This window comes from Pteropus vampyrus, unplaced genomic scaffold (assembly GCF_000151845.1).
Source record: "Pteropus vampyrus isolate Shadow unplaced genomic scaffold, Pvam_2.0 Scaffold391, whole genome shotgun sequence".
NCBI classification, from domain to species: domain Eukaryota; kingdom Metazoa; phylum Chordata; class Mammalia; order Chiroptera; family Pteropodidae; genus Pteropus; species Pteropus vampyrus.
In genome coordinates this window covers 869348-887964 of record NW_011889172.1, presented here as the reverse complement: position 1 = coordinate 887964, position 18617 = coordinate 869348, and the positions used below count along the sequence as shown (strand labels likewise).

At 44.5% G+C, this 18617-nt stretch overlaps 1 protein-coding gene and 1 non-coding gene across 9 annotated transcripts in view; one reads left to right on the top strand and one right to left on the bottom strand.

The window, feature by feature from the left end:
* ILF3 (interleukin enhancer binding factor 3) overlaps nt 1-12975 on the bottom strand; it is a 28292-nt gene extending 15317 nt beyond the window's left edge. For 4 of the 8 annotated variants that reach the window (XM_023523420.1, XM_023523422.1, XM_023523423.1 and 1 more), the window contains exons 1-5: nt 12776-12975; nt 2979-3075; nt 2576-2614; nt 1977-2206; nt 1634-1811 (exon numbers count right to left, since the gene is read on the bottom strand). In XM_023523420.1, coding sequence (XP_023379188.1) covers nt 1634-1811; nt 1977-2206; nt 2576-2614; nt 2979-2981 — 450 coding nt within the window. In that variant the 5' untranslated portion in view covers nt 2982-3075; nt 12776-12975. The remainder of the gene's footprint in view (nt 1-1633; nt 1812-1976; nt 2207-2575; nt 2615-2978; nt 3076-12775) is intronic. The other 4 variants (XM_023523424.1, XM_023523425.1, XM_011380290.2 and 1 more) reach the window with 3 other exon arrangements.
* LOC111731695 lies at nt 9774-9892 on the top strand. Its single transcript, XR_002777261.1, has one exon. It is a non-coding gene; the product is annotated as a 5S ribosomal RNA (ribosomal RNA).
* Nucleotides 12976-18617: the final 5642 nt, after the last annotated feature.

Sequence of the window (18617 nt, the reverse complement as noted above, 5' to 3'; positions counted from 1 at the left end):
AGAGAAGTGATTTTCACAGAAAGCTTCATAATACAATGGTTAAGAGTTAAGGGTCTGTAAGGAGACTGGGGTGTGAATCCTTATTTTGTCATTTGGTAGTTGTCTAACTTTGGACAAAATCACTTAATCTCATTAAGATTGTGGTTTCAAATTTGTAAAATGGACTTAATGACATGACCTACACCACAAAGCTGCAGGAGGCTTAAACTGAACCCTGCATGGACAGCACAGCCATCAGCAGAGTAGGCATCCAGCCACTATTTCCACACTTGGATGAGCACCCATCAAAGTGTGTGGAATGACACACGTAGTACAACAGTTCGTATCATATGCTGCATACTAAAGAATGGCGCTGCTGCAAATGCACATGTGCATAAGGACAGCCACAAGTCTGACTTCTGCTTTCTTCATACCAGTTTATATATCTTGCTGTATGATTTTTTAAGGAAAACATAAAATAAATACAACATTGTTGGAAGGACAAGTGCACTTTAAAAAAATCTAAATTGCGGTTTCTCTCCCTCAGCAGCACTGGCGTCCAGGCTGGAGCCTTCTGCAGTACAGCTATTCTACGCACTGAAAGGAGACGAGCAGCATCTTCAGTCTCCACCCTACAGAGCCAGTAGCATCCCACTCTTCACACTGTGACAATCGAAACCGTCCCCAGAATCCAGGGAATTGCCCTAGTCAAAAACCACTAATCTAAATCGATAAAAGCACAATTATTTGTATCTTTCTCTAAAGACCAACTTGTTATAAAAGTTGTGAAAGCTTAGGGCTTCACCTGAAGTAGTTCTCCCAAAAGTATCTACTATATTGCATTAGCTCCACACTTTGATTCTGACCTGTGTCCGATATCTTAAACTGTCAGTCACATGCGACAGAATGCAAGTTTACACACAAAAGTGAATGGTATGTTTCTAAGGAATGAGATTTTTTTTTTACTTTTGTTTTTACTTTTTTTTGCTTATCCTGTCACTAAATCCAGGATGACTGTGTCCCAAGGAGGCAGCATGTGGCAGTGACGTGGTCCTGAAGCCCTAAAACTCACCCACTGGGAATGCTGGGGTGAGTTATGACCCTGTACCTCATTTACATCTTCCCACTTAGATGGTAAAGCTTTATCTAAGATGGGCGTTGTGAAGATAAAAAGACATCTGTAAGGAGCATGCCTGGCCTAAGATGTGATGCAGGAAATGTGTAAGAAATGTCACAAGCTATTATTTATGCAATACTTTTGTAATTAGACAAACCAGTTTTAAAAAAGCTTTTGTTTATGTCCAGGTTTGGATCAGGGAAGAAGAATTAATAATTGTACTATCTATTCATCCATCCAATAGTGTCTGGATGTGAAGTTTATGCCCAGTGAGAGTGAGACCCTTGAATAGCGCAGCCTGGCGCATGGTAGACACTGGGTCTGGGTACCACAGCAGTCTGCCAACCACTGTCCACAGACCCTCGGTGGCACAGCAGCATCCTGCCCATTACCTATCCAGAAGGCAAGAGCAAAGCAAGTGCAAGGGTGGGTTTGGAGCGTGCTTCCTGGCACAGGGCACAGGTGGGCATCTCTTCTTCTGCCTCATGTCCTCAATAAGCAACCCCCAGCCTCACCCAGAGAGGCGGTCACACTCACAGCGAGCTGGATGGCCAGGTTGTCAGCCACCTTGTCCAAGAGGGCGGTCGTGGGCTTCTCCTTACATAGCAGCACCAGCTCCAAGTCCAAGTCCCCCTTGAGCAGCAGGCCCTTTGCCACAAGGCCAACACGCATCACGCCCCGCAGGGTTCTAGTCATGTGTTCCGTCTTCTGCTCCCTGCAGGACAGATCAATACATGCTAAGTGAGGGATTCAGTCTGACCAGAACCGAGAGGTCTCAGAAGGTCTGGAGTTTCTTTAGAAAAGGAGATGCTCACCTCTACCCTAGCCAGTCTCTCTAGAAAGAAAAAAAAAGAAAAAGCCCACAAAATTTCAAACTTACCCGGCCCCTTCTTTGGTCTCATCCTCCGGGGGCATGTCCAAGTTTTCGGACTCGGCGTGCTCGCTGCTGCCTTTCTCTTGCTCGTCAATCCAGTCAGACACAGCTTTGAGAGCCCGCTCTGTGTGGGACACCATGTTCTGGACTGCCTCCAGTTCCTCTTGGGTTGGATAAACGGAAGAATGCTTTGCCATCACGTGGCGATCATCGTTCACAAAAATTCGCAATGGACGCTGGAAGTATTAAAACTCAGTTAAAAACAATGCAAAGAGACAAAGCAACTCACCACTTAGCTTTTAAACTGCATAGCTCAGAACTACGTTTTATCATTCGTGTGAAAATAAAACTACAGTAGTCGTCCCTTATCCGCGGAGGACACATTCCAAGACCCCCAATGGATGTCTGAAACCTTGGGTAGTACTGAACCTTATACTTGCTGTTATGTTTTTTCCTATGCATACATACCTATAACTTGGTTTAATTTATAAATTAAGCATAGTAAAAGATTAACAATGAGAATAGAATAATTCTAACAATATACTACAATAAGTTATGTAAATGTGGTATCTCCCTCTCAAAATATCTCATTGTACCGTACTCACCCTTCCTTGTCTTCTTGTAATGTGATGATGACACAATGCCTACGTGATGAGATGAAGTGAAGTGCATTTGAATTGTTTATTCCTGGAATTTTCCATATATTTCTGGACTGTAGTTGACAACAAATAACTGATACCGTGGAAAGCAAACCCGGGGATAAGGGGGGACTACTGTGTATGAACATGACTGAAGGTCAGAAAAGGATAACTAAACATAACAGTTGTTCTTTCTCTAGGCAGTGAGAGAAGAGAGCGCTTACTTTATACATTTCTATAGTATGTGAATTGTTATACTACGTAGTATAATTTAAAATATCTAATGAAAAATAATAGAATCAAATGTTGAGGCAATACCACAAACATCTGTACGCGAAAAAAAAAACTATGACTTAAAAAAATTTCTTACCATTTTTACTTCTTTTTCTGTAGTGTCTGGAAATCAAATTTTGCTTATCTTTTCAAATTATGACAGATTTCCTTGTTGTTATCAATACTTCAGCTATCTATAAGATCAGAAAATCTTTTTAGTTTCAAATATTTCATAAATAGATGCTCAGCAGCCAGACAGCGGTGCTGCCTCATGAAGGAGCCCCGCTTGCATGGCAGGACGCACCTTTATTTCCAAGTACCACTAAGCCTAAATACAAACAACTAATTATAAAGTTCCCTAAAAATGTAAACAGCCAGTTTCTGGAAGCCAAGCCTCACTTTAGGCCCACACGCAATGATTTTTACTTTACCTTCTTTCATCATTTATCTTGAATATGCCATTGTTTACAAAATTAAAAATACACATTAACAAGCCTCCCCAAAATGGTACCAGTAGAAATGTTCAGCAAAATCTTCACATTTGGAGAAGGAAAAGAGAAGGAAGGAGCTCTGGTTCTTGAAAGTAATGAAGACATACAAATAAAGGAGAAGATACAGGGCCCCAAAAGGCTTCTATAACCTGGAAAGGCAGGAACCTTCTGAAAGGTCAGGTGGATATGACCACTATTATCACATGGACAGACACACCTGCGGGTTCAAGCTTTGTAGATGGCGAGGTAACTGAAATTCAGCACAACAGAAGTCTTCATGACAAAAGCGGCTCTAATTACAATTTTGGACTCTAAATGACATGCTGACTACAACCTACTCAATTCCCCACACTGGGCAAACAGTCTGGTCCACACTGAAATCTTCCAAATGAGTAAGTAAACAACAATAACAAAAAACCCATCAGCATGATATTCAAAAGATGAATGCAACCATTCCACGCAACTGGTTACCTAACAGCTAGCTCCTTCGGTCTATGCCAGTTACCAGCCAGGGCAGTGGGCTCACCCTGGAAAGACACCCATTCCTAGGATAAACTGATGTGATTAGCGAAAACACAAGAAGAATTTCCCACAATGTTTCAGGACTACATAGCAATTGAATGGGCAAGTTAAATGTTCCAAAGAAGAACTTGAAAATCTAAGGGTGGAATGGAAGGCAATGGCCCTGCAGAGCCAGGCAAGCTGACAGGTAAGATCAAAGGCTTCGTGGTAGGGGAGGGAGAAATGAGGGGTGGGGGTGGAGGACCAATCTCCTGGGCTTAGCTGCTGTGCATGGACCCTTGGTGAGTCATTCGGCCATCACCAAGTGGCAGTTTCTGTAGACCTGGGCCTGAAACCCTGCCTGCTCAGCCACTACCCATGTGGTCTTGAAGTTTCCTTGGAGATTCATTCTATACCTACAACATGGAAGCAGCCCCTCTCCCTCTGCAGGCGGACTGTGAAAAGTGAATGAGTCAACCTATAGAAGCACGAAGCACAGATCCCACAGTGGGATTTACATTACCAGGCTGCTGTGGAGGCTAAGTGATGAGTGACATACATGCGAAAGTGCATCCTGTCGTAAAGAATTATCACCATTCAGTAGATAAATGATACTGTGGTTGTGTTTGAAAAGGATGTCTATCTGTTAGATTCTTATTTAAGACAATTTTATGGCTAAAAGTACATGCCTGGTATTTGCTCTTACTCTAGTGAGGCAGGGAGTGGAGAAGGATAAGACAAGACTGCAAAACGCTGATAGCTGTTGAAGCTGAGGGATGGGTATATTTAGATTCATTTGTGCATGCCTGAAAATTTCCATAAGCTTTTTTGAATGCATAGTAAACTTAAGCACTTTTACAAAAGTACGGCTATGACAGGTAATCTAAAAATCAAACTAAAGCTCAGAAAACCAATTCAAAATCGACAATAATCAAGCCATCAGAAATCATAGCCTAATGGTGAGCACCTGTTTAACAGCCACCAGCCATACCTACGCTGGAACTTCATCAATCTGTTAACAAAGGCTGTTGTTTAAAGGCATTTTTATTTATTCAACACGTATTCAGTCCGCACCCGCACCTCCTCTGTGCAAAGCAGTGGGCTAGCTGCTGGGACCGTGACTGACACAGCCCGCAAGTCCCTTGGACCTGGCCAGCTAGCGCTCCCTAAAAGACAAACTCCTTAGCTCTAAGTACAAGGTATGGGAGCCAATGCTTCACTGTACACCTACCACCTATTCATCTTACGTCTCTCCTCCACCACAAATTCCAAATGCAGAGACTTTAAAAATAACACAGCTTAAACCGAGGCACCAGGTGGCTCAGACCTTTTTATTTAGGGATTTACATTATCTAAAACCTACTGAAAGGTGCTGGGAGAAGTGGCTGATTTGGCACCTGACAGAGGAATTGAACCTTGTGGCCTGGGTCATAATGCAGTGTCAGAAAGTGCTGAGACTCATGCAGGCTGGTCCAAAGGACAAGGAACTGACTTGAGAGGGCTCCCACTGGCTACATTTTGGGCAACTGAGCATTAAAAAAAAAAAAAAAGGCAATGCTTCCACCTATATGACATTGTAGAATATACAAAATAAATGAAAAAATAAATTCAGAACAGCAGTTGCCTCTTGGGAATGGTGGCAGGGAACACCTGGAAAGACCCAAGGGCACTTTCTGTGGTGCTGGTCACAGCTCACACATTGTTAGGGGCTGGGTGTGTGCAGTGCTCAGAACTCACTGAATGGTATACTTAATACCTGTACATTACATCAAAAGAAAAAAGTACTGTAAGTAAATACTGGACTCTGGTTACTATTCAGAGGAAAGACTGCAACTTTCTGCTACTTTGAAATACATCATAAAAATAAAGTGGACTGAAGGATGAACAGAATAGATCCATGGACAGATGTGTTAAACTAAGTAATCAGTGTGTACACGGGCAGCTGTTCACTCTAAAAGTGTGTCACCTTTTGTGTTTGAATTTTTCATAATAAATTGAACATATTACATTTATAAAAATCGGTAAGTCCACAAGTGAAAAAAAAAAAAAAGTAATTTGCTACTACTGCAGATGTCTATATCCCAACTCCATACTCTAAAAATTGTTTAAAAGGATGATACTGCTGTTGTTGCAGGGAATTTCTACTAAAAACGCCATCTGACAAATAGAGGTGAGCAGCAGAAAACCCCCTTCTCACACTGGGGAACAAGATATTCTTTTTATCAAAATAGTAGCCCATGGAAAGTGCCTCTGAACACAGACACCCTCCGAATGCACCTGTCTTCACCTCAGGGTTTAAAACTCTGACGATGGGTGTGTGTGCCTCTGCTCCAGGAGGCTGCCTCACTTGATCTTTCTCTGCTCTGACAGGTAGGTCCCAGAAGGGACTCATGATGGGACTCACTGGGCTGTGGCTGGCTCTGACCATCACACTTGGCACATTTGCGGTCCATTCATCCCAGGCCCTTCTCCCTTAGACCAGGCCTTGGTGGTAATGCCTCCTGATTCAGGTAGACAAAGTGAGTGAGAGTACTAATTAATCATCTGAACTAAAACAAACATTTAAAAACTGGAGTCAACACTCCTTTCCAAGGCAACAAAACTATGAGCCTAGATCTGTCATCCAAGCCAGTCTCTCAGAAGCCAGCTGCTCTGGTCTTGAATACCAAGGAATCCATCTCATTAACAAACACAAGGGTCTTCTGGATGAGCAGAAACCTCCTTTTCAAATTTTTTAGCTACAAGAAGCCACAACACCTACATACATGCAACACTCCACTGCCCCCCCTACCAATCTAACTAAATAAAAGCTATGGTAAGCTGCACAAAGCTGCTCCTGCAATCTCACTTATGATTCAAATCTGGGCACAAGTAAAGCCTAATTTTTACCAGCCAAGCCTCTCTGGGTAAAAAAAAAAAAAAGAAGAAAGAAAGAAAGAAAAGAAAGAAAGAAAAGAAAGAAAAAGAAAAGAAAAGAAAAGAAAAGAAAAGAAAAGAAAAGAAAAGAAAAGAAAAGAAAGAGAGAGAAAAATCCACAGAAGGAATAAGTGGAGAGCAAAGGATGAGTACTTTAAACATCACCTCTGTGTGGTTTGGAATGTTCTAATACACAGGAATCCGTTTCTTTCTTTTGTTCTCAAAACCAGCCCACCCACTGCATGGTTACAGAAGTTGAAACCACAAAACATACACTTGCAATGTGATGACCATCTTTCTGACCTCTAACTAATTAGAATATGACATTCATGGCACTTTCTGCTGAGAAAGAAACATGCCCAAGTTAGTATATGTAGATCAACAAATGTTTGTAGAATGAACAGATGTAGCGGCAATACCCTAACAGGTATATAGCCCCATCTGTCTTCCAGGGTAGGTGCCCGCCCCCCAAAGTATTTCACGAAACCTTACAGCTATCCCAGAGACTCTGGGGAATTGTCCTGCATGGATGCCGGTCCTAAAGAGACTGTGAAATGTACAAGGACCCAATCCAGCTCCTAGTTTCCTGACCTCTGGAGCTATCCTATCCTGGGGTGTGAAGGGAAATGATAAGCAGGTGCTACTCTTTAGTGACTCACTGAACATTTACAGATTCACAACAAAGACACACAAAATAACTTTAACAAAGCAACCCAAGCAAAAGGTGCCAATCCAAAAATCTGGCTATAGATACAACAGAAATTTTAAAGTCCAATGCAAATCTGAAGTCTAGTGCCAAAGTTCCAAATTCGACTGTCTTCAACAGTGTTTTCATTGGTCCATAGGGTGGTATAAGGTTAAGAATAAAGATTTCACAAATATTTTCAATGTAAAGGGCCATCCGTTATCCTAGGCTTAATTTTCTTTCCTATATTTTCAATATTTATTAAAACATCCTTTTTTTTCTTATGAAAATATAGAGATGGTGTATTGCTGTATGGTAACTACTTAAGAAGGTATTTTCCTTGATGACATAAAATGTTGGTAAATATAGGTTGTTCCTCAAAATGTTTCTGGAACTTTTAACTGGTCTGTGAGATGCAGGACCCCAGGTCCTCTGGCATTGTGGAATACCCACAGGTCTTGAAGACAGAAGCCCTAGGTTTGCACCCACCTCAGCTCCCCAACCTGGCAGCTGTGGGACCTCCAGCAAATCATTTGCCTTTCTGGAGCCGTGTCAAAAAAACAAACCAAAACAAAACAAAAACATGGCAACACAACCTATGCCTGAGTTGCAAATAACAAGGATTAAAGGGGGCGATGTGGGAAAATGTTTATTTTTTTCCCCAACTGTAAAAAAAACTACAAATGCAATGTATTACACGAGTCATTTCAATCACTCTTGGATGAACCAATAAAATGTTTTAAAATCTGTCTGTGAGAGAATATAGCATCACAACAGAAAATTTAACATGACTCCAAGTAGGAATTATCAAACCCTCTTTCCAACATGCTCTTCAGACAAGGCGAGAGAAGCCAGCAAGCCAGCCATCTTCCACACCTGATGAGGGCAGACGCAACGCATCCATCTATCTCCATGGGGAAACCTTGAAGGGTATTTTAACATACACCACTGTTGTCAAAACGATCCTTCCTGTTGCCCTGATTGTCACATTCACCTTCCAACTACCCCCCATGTTAACCCCGAACAACCACTAATCCATTCACCATTTCTGTAATTTTGGCATTCCAAGAGTGTTATGTAAACAGAATTGCAGAGCATGTAACCTTTCAAGATTGGCTGTTTCATGCAGCATAACTGCCTCAAGATTCATACAAGTTGTGCATGTATCAACAGTTGGTTTTCTTTTATTGTTAAGTAGTATTACATAGTATGGATGTACCCTGGTTTAAGCATTCACCTACTGAAGGACAGCTGAGTGGTTTCCAGTTCTTGGCTATCAACAAATAAAACTGCTACGAATATCTGCGTATCAGTTTTTGTGTGAACATAAATGTTTATTTCTTTGGGATAAATGCCCAAGAGTCAAATTGCTGGTTCATATGGTAGCTGCCTGTATTTTGTGAGAAACTGCCAAAGTATGTTTCCAGAGCTGAAGCCTTAAATTTTAAAAAACAAAATCAAGTACCTTCACCAAATCTGACTCAATTCACCTTCTCTCCAATCCCATCAGTTCATATATCCACTCTGCAAAGCTGTAGTCATTGGTGAGCCACAGACTTCCCCGTTTACTGGGCTATTTATTATCCTTCCTGCAAGTATTCTGCACGGGTCACCCACAGGACAAATATTTATTAAGTGCTGCTATGAGCCATGGAGCCAGGTTGGTTATTTCCATATTGTTGACATCTAAACTGGTTTTTGAAATTATAAATACAAAGGATTATCGTCCTACAAAAAATCTACAGAAAGCAAACTTAACTAGCAAAATTTCATTCTTTAAACACATACACATAAGAGAGCAAGAAAGCAGTTGAAAAGCAAGCAGCAGAAAAGCAAGTGGCCTGGAAGATTATCCCAGTAAGACTTTACCCTTGAGTTTAATTAAACGAAAACCCTACTGAAAAGAAAGGCTATTTGGAACATTCGAGAAAAATTATCATGAATTAAAACTGCCAAGAGCACTATTTCTCACTAATCACCCAAGATTATAAAAATAATATGGAGCAAAGTTACACACTGTAATAAAAGGATGAACATTCAACTCTGTGACTAAATGATCCTTGACAAATCATATATGGCCCACGAGAAAATGGCCTTTAGATAGTAAACTCATTTTCCTGTTAAAACTAGTGGCTACATTCTCAATTTCTTCATTACACGGACAATTAATAAGAAAAAAATTCAACTGGACATCGCTTTAAGACATCTGAAAACAGATGTTAAAAAACTGTCTGAATTTCCAAATGCAATTTATAATGGGATCACTTATAAAGTACTGTCTTGAAATAATCTCACAGGAGTCTACGGCCATGCTACCCTGAACAAGCCCGATCCCGTCTGATCTCGGAAGCTAAGCAGGGTCAGGCCTGGTTAGTACTTGGATGGGAGACCACCTAGGAAGACCAAGTGCTGTAGGTGTAATATAAACAAACAAACAAACAAACAAGGGATTATAAACTGACAAGGTCCTTACAATCTGTGAGGTCAACCAAGGGTTGCCTCGCCTAAAAAAAAAAAAAAAGAAAAGAAATAATCTCACGGGAGTTTAACAGAGCATAAATATGGCAAGAAACCATTTTTAAATATCAGTACACTGACAAACTCCCTAGAAAACACCTGCTCAGTTGGCTTTTACTATTATTTCTATAATGCTATGCTGCTAGCACCACAAAGAGGTAGCACCAACATCCTAAACAACAAAGTAGAAAGAGAAGCTAGTTCTTTCAGACAAAACTATTAAATGATGCTGCAGGAAAACGAAGTCAGCCTCAGCTCCTCCCAGCCCTGGCCCCTTTCACTAACTATAGAGACTCCTATCAAACCACCATCTAACTCTAATTCCAAACCTGTCCACTGAAAACAAAAATCCTCCTCTCCCAGGACTCTATATTGGATGCTTTAAAATAAAAAGCATCCAATATAGTCTTGAAAAATCCTACTTCCTGTGAAGGTTCAATCAAAGCATGATCTGAATAAAATGTCACCATTTCATGGGCCATACGTACTAAAACTAGATGGTGCCTTTTACGCATCTTTCAAAACTGCACAAAGTTAATAAACTTACTGACAAAATGTAGCAAGAGGTCAAGTCCAAGGAGGTCTAAACCCAAGTTTCTTAGGGGAAGGAATCATTCCTCTAAACTGTAAGAGGTGAAATAAGAAGAAATTGAGGAGGATGAGAGAAGTAACTAAGAGAAAGATGTCCCAGCCCAAGAAAACTTCTAAAGCCTTTTTCAGAAGTGAGAACATTTCCAACCCCCACACCTTAGTGAGGCCTAAAAACAGACAAAATGCTGCCTACTGTTTACCCAAAGAGGCTTATATACTTATAGAAGAAGGTTCTCTCCTCACCAACAACTAACTGCACCTGTCCCTACCTGAAGAACTTAACCATGGGAGCATGAAAATGAGCATCATATACATGAATATTAGCAGCCACTCTTGCCAGTGTGGGTTTTTTTCTTTGACAAGAATTAAAATAAGAAAACAGCCTTAGATTCCTCATTCCCATGAATATGGACTTCCAAAACAAAAAAACAAAAAAACCCTGTTAAGTAAACCAGAAGCAGCTAAAGGGATTTTCACCTATAAGCATTGGACGAGTTCAACCAGGAAAAACAAAATTGCAAACAACTAGGCACCACTCCACTCCAGAAAGAGGGTGATTCCCAGGCTTGCCCAAGCTCCTGGAGGGTTAGGAAGACTGATGAATCAGTGTCCATTGCTGGCAAGGCCAAGCCTGGCAGTAATTGCCAGCCTCCGATCAGCTCCAAACACTGGGGCCTGCACAGTTTCCACTGGCAAACGGCAGAGACCAGAAGCTGTCCACATGGCCAAGAGAGAGATCAGGGGCAAAGACCCCAAGACAGGACAGGGATAGCAGTACCAGCCAGTGCCCTAAAGCATTTTTTTCCCTTTTCCAGCTGTGAATGAGCCTCTGGTTCCCACACTTCATTCACAGCCTAAGCTGCTGCTGTGGCTACATCCCACGAGACCACACACAAAGCATCAAATACAAAGCATAGTGGCAGCACTATGAGCAATCCCGGGAGATTCCCAACCACAGACACCTGAGGAAAAAAAAGAGCCTCAAGTCCTAAAATTGAATCCCAACTCCGGGTGGCACCTTATGTTTTCCCATGGATCTCAAATATGCCACAAGACCACTCCTTGTAAATAGGGCAGACTCCTAAGATATCAGAAAATAGATTCACAATCTGAAAATAACCAAATCCAGAAAAAGAAGACATCACGGAAACTGATGTCCCTTAGCAGAAACCCAAGCAACTTTCAAACAATTCCGAAAAGAATGAAGAGATGTCTCACTCTTCCCAAATTTAGAGTGAGTTGGGGGAGAGCATGCTGGTCACTGCACACTCCAAATAATTCATCCAGGCGAGGGATTAACCTGGGCAGAATCTAAAAGCAACCGCAAGAATCTCATTCATTCAACTACTTAAGGAAATAAGATAGAAGAGTTTTAAGCACTCATGTTTGGGTTTCAAACTTGCAGATTAGAGTGCACCTAAGTATCACCATTTTCGGGGCAAATGCAAATCCTAAGCAATCTGGAAAAAAAAATCATCAATGAAGAACCTGGACTAAAGAAAGGAAAATCTTAAACCTTCTCCCAAATTTGGATCCTAATATGGGGGAGAACTGGCTGACCAGAAATTTAGGAAAGCGATGCACCCACAAAGGCCTCTTCTGTAATCAGCGTAGGAACGGGGGTCCAACTCCCCGCGCCATGTAAAGACAAAGGCGGCCCCGTTTCCCGCCTCCAGAACCTGGGACCCTCCTGGACGCCGGCGCCGGAGTGGGACAAAGAGGAGCGGGTGAGGAGGGGGGTCGCTCCTGCCGCGCGGGCCGGGATGCTCTAAGCCGGAGGGGGGTGTGTGCATCTAACACGTGCGCGCGCACACACGGGACATCGCAACAGACAAAGCCCGGCCCGGGAGAGGCTGCGGCTGGGGGCCCGGTGCGCGCGCACCCCCCGCGCGAGACGCTGCCGCCGGACGAGGGGCCGCGAGGGGGGGACGGATGCGCGCGCACCGGGTCCTCGCCGCCGACGCCGCCATTTTGTTTCCTCGGCACAATGGGGGAGAGTAACGGCCGAGCGCGGGAGCGAGGCTGGCGAGGGAGGAATGAGCCAGTCGCCAGGGCGAGAGGACCAGGCGGAGGCGGGGAGCGCGGGGCGCCTCCGGCCTTGTCACCGCGACCCCTCGGCCGGGCCCGCGCTGAGTGGGAGGGGGGAGGGGCATCGGTGGGAGCTGTCCCGGCCGCCGCCACATTGGCACTTACCTTGTCGGCGTCCCCTTCCCGAACCGCAGCCGTCGCCACCCTCCTGCCACAACCCGTCGGGGTCTCCCCCCAAAAGCCACGCGGTGCGCACCGGGCTGCTGAGTCCAACTGCAATGGCGAGAAGAGGAGGAGGAGGAGCCGGGGCCGGGGGCGAGCGGGCGGTCGGGCGCGCGCCAGGGAGGTGCGGGGCCACGTGACTGGCTGGAGCCCCGCCCCTCGCCGCCGTGTTGCCGCTCCACGCAGGCCCAGTCCGAGGCGGAGAGACGGAAAAAAGAGGAGGCGGGTCCTAGTCACGTGACATACACGTAGACGTTGGTTGGCTCGTCACGTGGCCTCGGAACGCTCCCCTTTCAGCTCCTTTGCTTGATCACGTGGTGGTGGCAAAATTTAGAGCCCTCCTTGTCCCCGTGAACAAGACTTTTCACTTTCCCTTGCCGAGTAGGTCGGTCTGCGTCATGTGACAACGTTGGCTCTCTTTTTTTAATGGCGGTTTTGAGCCACCATTACCACGTGATGCCTGGTGAGGGGCGAGGCCTCCTGCGGCCTCGCGTTTACGTGCCGGCGCGGCCGCCATTTTGCACCCGTCGCCATGAGTACGTTAGCGGAAACGGCTCGGAGAGGCTGTCCAGTTAGCGTTCTCGTAGTGGCTGGATCTTGATTGAGGAGGTGCGGCCTCGAAGGCAGGCGGTCCTGCTGAGCTTCCAATTCACTCCCCTCATCTCCCGTGAGAGGCGGAGAAGACCCCAGGTGCCTGTGTGGGGAACAACTGCATCCAGAGCCCCAGAAGGGCAGAGCTGAGCTGATCAGATCTTCCAGCCCGGTTCACAACTGTAGAAACTGAGGCTTAGGCCAAAAAAGACCTGACTCGATTCACGTCCCGTTTGTGGGAGAACTGGTGCTGCTACTCAGACGCTCGGCCAACAGCTTGGGTCTCATAAGTAAAGGCACTGGGAAAGAGCACCTTTTCTTTACAAGCCTCGTGTTGATGAACCTCCCAGACTCCTTGTGAGATATCCGTTGTACAATCTGTCTAAACTAAGCCCTGTCCCCCTCCAGTGTCAGGATCTGGCTGGCGCTTGTCGGGTGTAGATGCGCGTTAACAGTTGCGAAGCTGTGGTTCAGATGCTGCCGAGGTCCAGAGCAAGGAGTTGTTGAAAAGGTTTCCTTCCAGAAGAAGAGAAGTCAGTCAAGACTTAGCCTTGCAAAAACGTAGGGACGGTGCAGCTCATTCATAAATGATGCAAAATCCAATGTCTGCTCTTGGTTTGAGTCCCCTGGCGTAACCAACGACTGAGCATTTGTTTCTTTATCTACAAAATGGTGATTTTTTTTTTAAATCCTTGGATTCTTTGAGCAGAACAAATGCCCCAAAATGGTAGTTTTTATTAAAAAGGTAAGGCGTAAAAATATGATTACAGAAATGGGTGTATGCTGTACTTACTCCTTTTTTTATTTATACATTAGTTAAGAGCCGATAATTCACAGGATATAAAGTGTCAAATGGACAAAAGGATGTGAGAGGACAAAGTCTTCCTCCCGCAGACACTCTCCTCCTTGACAGTTGTAAACTTTTTTTTGTCTCCAGAGATGTTTTACTCCCAGAGATGTGTAATTGTATTTTTATTTGTTTTTCACATAAACGATAGACATTCTGCATCTTTTCTCCCTAACTTGAAGGTCTTTCTTAAATAGAGCTTGAGATTGAAAAAAAGTTTGATAAAATTAATGGCGCATGTCTTCAGACAATGGATTAAAGTAAGTTTAGGTTGTTTAAGGTCACTGACAATAAATGTGATAACTGGCTTTAACGTTAGAGCTCAGCAATGTCTTTTATGTGTAAATATATATATATATTTTTTTTTTTTTTTTTTTCTCCTTGTCAGCTTACAATCTCTATTTTTTAGGCCTACAGCACCTGGTCTTCCTAGGTGGTCTCCCATCCAAGTACTAACCAGCCCAACCCTGCGTAGCTTCGGGCATCTGGCTTCAGGGTAGCATGGCCATAGACAGCAACGTCTTTTTTTGAGCCAAGTGAACAGGCTCAGAAGCAGGGCAACTTGTCTAAGCTAACAGCGCTACCAAGTGGCAGAACAGGGAAGGTTTCTAGTTTTCTGATGCCAAAGTCCATAGACCTCTTGGGAGGGGCCCAGGGTTACGTTTAAGAACTCGCTTTTGAAGATGTTCCTGTAAAGCAGCCCCTATCAAAAGGGCCCCAAGCACAGTCAGGGACAAGTAGGGTCCTGATTTCCATCAGAGTTCGGATCAAAGTACAACCTCCGTGGAGGAGCCCTGGACGGATCTTGAGAGTTTTTCAACCTCTGGTTTGCTGGAGTGCTGAAGAAACAGTTAATGGTTGTGATTGTTACCTGGTTTGTGCCCCATCCAACTTGGTGTTTTTAACCGAGAAGATTCACTGGACTGCACTTATAGTGGAGGAAACCAAAACTCTTTAAAAGTGCAGTCTAAGTCCCTCTCAGTGCCTTTACTCTGTCTCACTGTCCATCTTCCCTCTCTACCTCTGAGAGGAGACCACACTCTGTGGAGTGTTACCCCTTTTCTAATAAACTTTCCTTTTGACTCAAAAAGTAATAATAAAAAATAAAAGTGCAGTCCATCTGGGCCCACCCCACCCACTCACCAGGAGCTGCTGGATAAGACGTTTTCTTTTTTCTTTTTTTTTTTTTTAAAAGGAAACCCTGACACATGCTACAATGTGGATGAACCTTGAGGGCATTATGCTAAAAGAAATAAGGCCATTAAAAAAGGACAACTTTTGTATGATTCCACTTATAGGAGGTCCCTACAGGAGTCAAATTCACAGAAACAAAATAGAATGGTGGGTAACGGGAAGGAGCAGTTGTTTAATGGGGACAGTTCCAGTTGAGCTAGATGAAAAGAGTTCTAGAAATGGATGACGGTGACGGTTGCACAACAATACGTATATGTTTAATACCACTGAACTGTACGCTTAAAAATGGTTAAGGTGGTAAATTTTATGTGTGTGTTATCACAATTTTAAAAATTAAAAAAAGAAAAAAAAAAGCTAAGTTATGGCCATATCATTTGAGCCCCAGGATGCTGAGACTTGTGAGGAAAAAATACATAGCCACATACAGTGCTACAATCATTTAGGCCACGTGTGGGACCCCAACCACGTTAAGGTCATTGTCTTCACCTGCCGGGACCCTCGCTGCTGCCCTAATTCTTGCTCTTATCCCACAGAGTAGCCACCTGTGACTTTCACCTGCTGGGCTTCTTCGTTTGAGAACCAAGACAAGCCTTTGGGGAACCACCTCTCCTCCACTTTGTTCCTGCCTCTCAGCCTCCACCCTCAGTCTGGCCTAGCAGAACCCACAGCTCCCCTGGTTCAATGTCTGGGTCGGAGATGACATTTCTCTAAAATAGGCCAGCGGAGGCAGCTCTGGGATTTGCTACTCATGTGCTACCTACATCATGTTCCTTGTGTGAAAGGGCACTCGATGTGTACTTTCACACCTTAATCAAGTCTTTTATTCAAGCACCCTCTGACCTCAGGGCCTTTGCACTGGCTATTCTCTGTGCCCAGAAACACCATTCTCTCCATATTCAAAGCTTCTTCTTTGTCTCAGCTTTCTGCTCAAGTGTCAAGTCCTCAGAGAGACCTGCCTGCCCTGACCACCATTTCTTAAAGAGCACTATCCAACTACCCTTCTTTATTTTTCTTCAAAGTGTTTATCACCATCCATTATCTATTGTTATTATCTGTCTTCCTTGCTAGATGGTAAAACTCTGAGACCAGGGAACAACATTTTTGTTCACTCCAATATACTATGTGAAGTTCCTGGCTTAGACCACTTGAAACGGCAACTAAGTGAGTGCATGGGTCACCCGTCACACATGCCCCGCCACTGCACCCAAGTCAGTCCAGCCTCACAGATAGATGAACCAAATGGGAACTCCCAATTTAATCCACTTTAGAAAAATAAGGTATACATAATCGTAAGTGTACACCTTGGCAAATATTTTTATAGTATGCATCTGTGTAAGCACCACCCCAATCAAGATAAGGAACATTGTCCCCACATCAGGAAGTTCCCTTCTGCTCTTCCTAGCCAATTCTTGTCCCTCTTCTTACATCACCGGGATTAGCTTTACCTATTTTAGAATGTTGCAGAATTGGAAACATACAGCATGGCCTTCTTTGTGTCTATTAGTTGTCTAGGCCACTCTGAGTTTTCAGCCAGCCTGTAACTGGCCAGCGCATCTGTTCCTGCATGCCTCCTTCCAAAGTGAGAGATGGATCTGCACTTCTCAGAGTTGCAAACCACAGAAATGAATGCTAGCCAACCCAAGCAAAGAAGAGCAGAGTAAAGCCTGCTGGTAACTCACAGACCATCTGGAAGGGCAGGAGGAACTGGCCTTGAAGACTACCATGCAACCGGGAGCAGCTGCCAAGGACACAGAGAAAAACCCATTGCACGGCCCTGCCCTCATGGAACAGACTTAGAGTAGGAGGCAGGTGATAATAAGCAAAGTACATAATATGACTCATAGTGGTGGGTGAAATGGGTGAAAATAATGCAGGGGAATAGGTGTGTGCAGGGCTGGGGCAGGTGCAATTTTAAGTCAGGCAGTGCACAGGAAAGTCCATACGGGGAGCTGAGGGATGGAGGGCCAGTAGATTGCTAGGAGAAGCACCTTCCAGACAGAGGGAACAGCCAGTGAAAAGTCCCCAGGGTTGAGCTTGTGGAAGGAGCAGTGAGGAGGTTCTAGAGACCGGAATGGGGCAAGAGAAGGAGGATAGAAGGAAGGGACATTCCGGAAAAGGCAGGTAGTTCCTAGAAAGCCTTGTGGACCTGCATGCAGACGGTGGCTGTCACCCTGAGTGAAATGAAAGCTGTAGGAGGCTTTGGGACAGTGGCGGGGAGGGTAGGACCCACACTGCATCAGTCCCTTGCGAACACCCTCCAGTCCATGCTGCTCTCCGTCAACCCCAGCTAAATCCAACTCTCTGCCTCGCCTGGCACCTGGGTGAGTTTGGTGGGGAAAAGAAAGGAAAAAAAACCCCCACAACCTCCCTAACATTCCTTGTTTATGTGGTGCTCTCCCATGTGACTAGACGATTTTTCGTACCCTCTTTCTTCTCACAGACTTCCAACATCTCCACACACTCCATTCTCGGTTGATGACCTTCCTCATTTCACGAGGAAACTCACTCGTGTCCATATACTTCTGCCACCACAGCCGCCAGCACTTGTGCCCACATTCCCTGCCTTCTACTTAGACTGAGCCTCAGATGCTCCTGTCTGGCTCTCTCTTACATCTACTTTTTCTCCTTCTCTCCCCAGGGCTCAGACCTCGCCTCTCTCTTTACTCACTCCCCAGGTGATCTCGGCCAGCCACATGGCTTCAGAGACCATCAAATCACTGAGCATTCCTGACTGCATGCCTCCAGCCTGGAATTCTCCCCTGAAGTCCAGGCACACACATCCAACCGTCTGTGTGACGGCTTCCCTTGGAGATGTTGCATTCAGTGGGTCCTGTAGAGGACAGATACTGGCCTATTCAGATCCATTTGGGTCTGCTTTATTGTTTTGTTTTTGTTTTTTGTTTTTTGCAGCATTGCCAGGGTTTTGCATGCTTCTGCATGCTGCAACTCTGCAAGCACCGCCCTGGACTCTGGACCACGTTGCCGATGCACCTTTGCTACACATTCAGAGAATCGGAAGTGCCTGGGAGCTTAAATGTTTCTTTGGGACCACCTTCAGTCAAGAACTTACCAGTGTAGAACATCTTGGATATATAACTCATCCTACAGAGATCCCTGCAAGATCAGGTGCCCTCTCAGGCCTCTGCTTGAGCT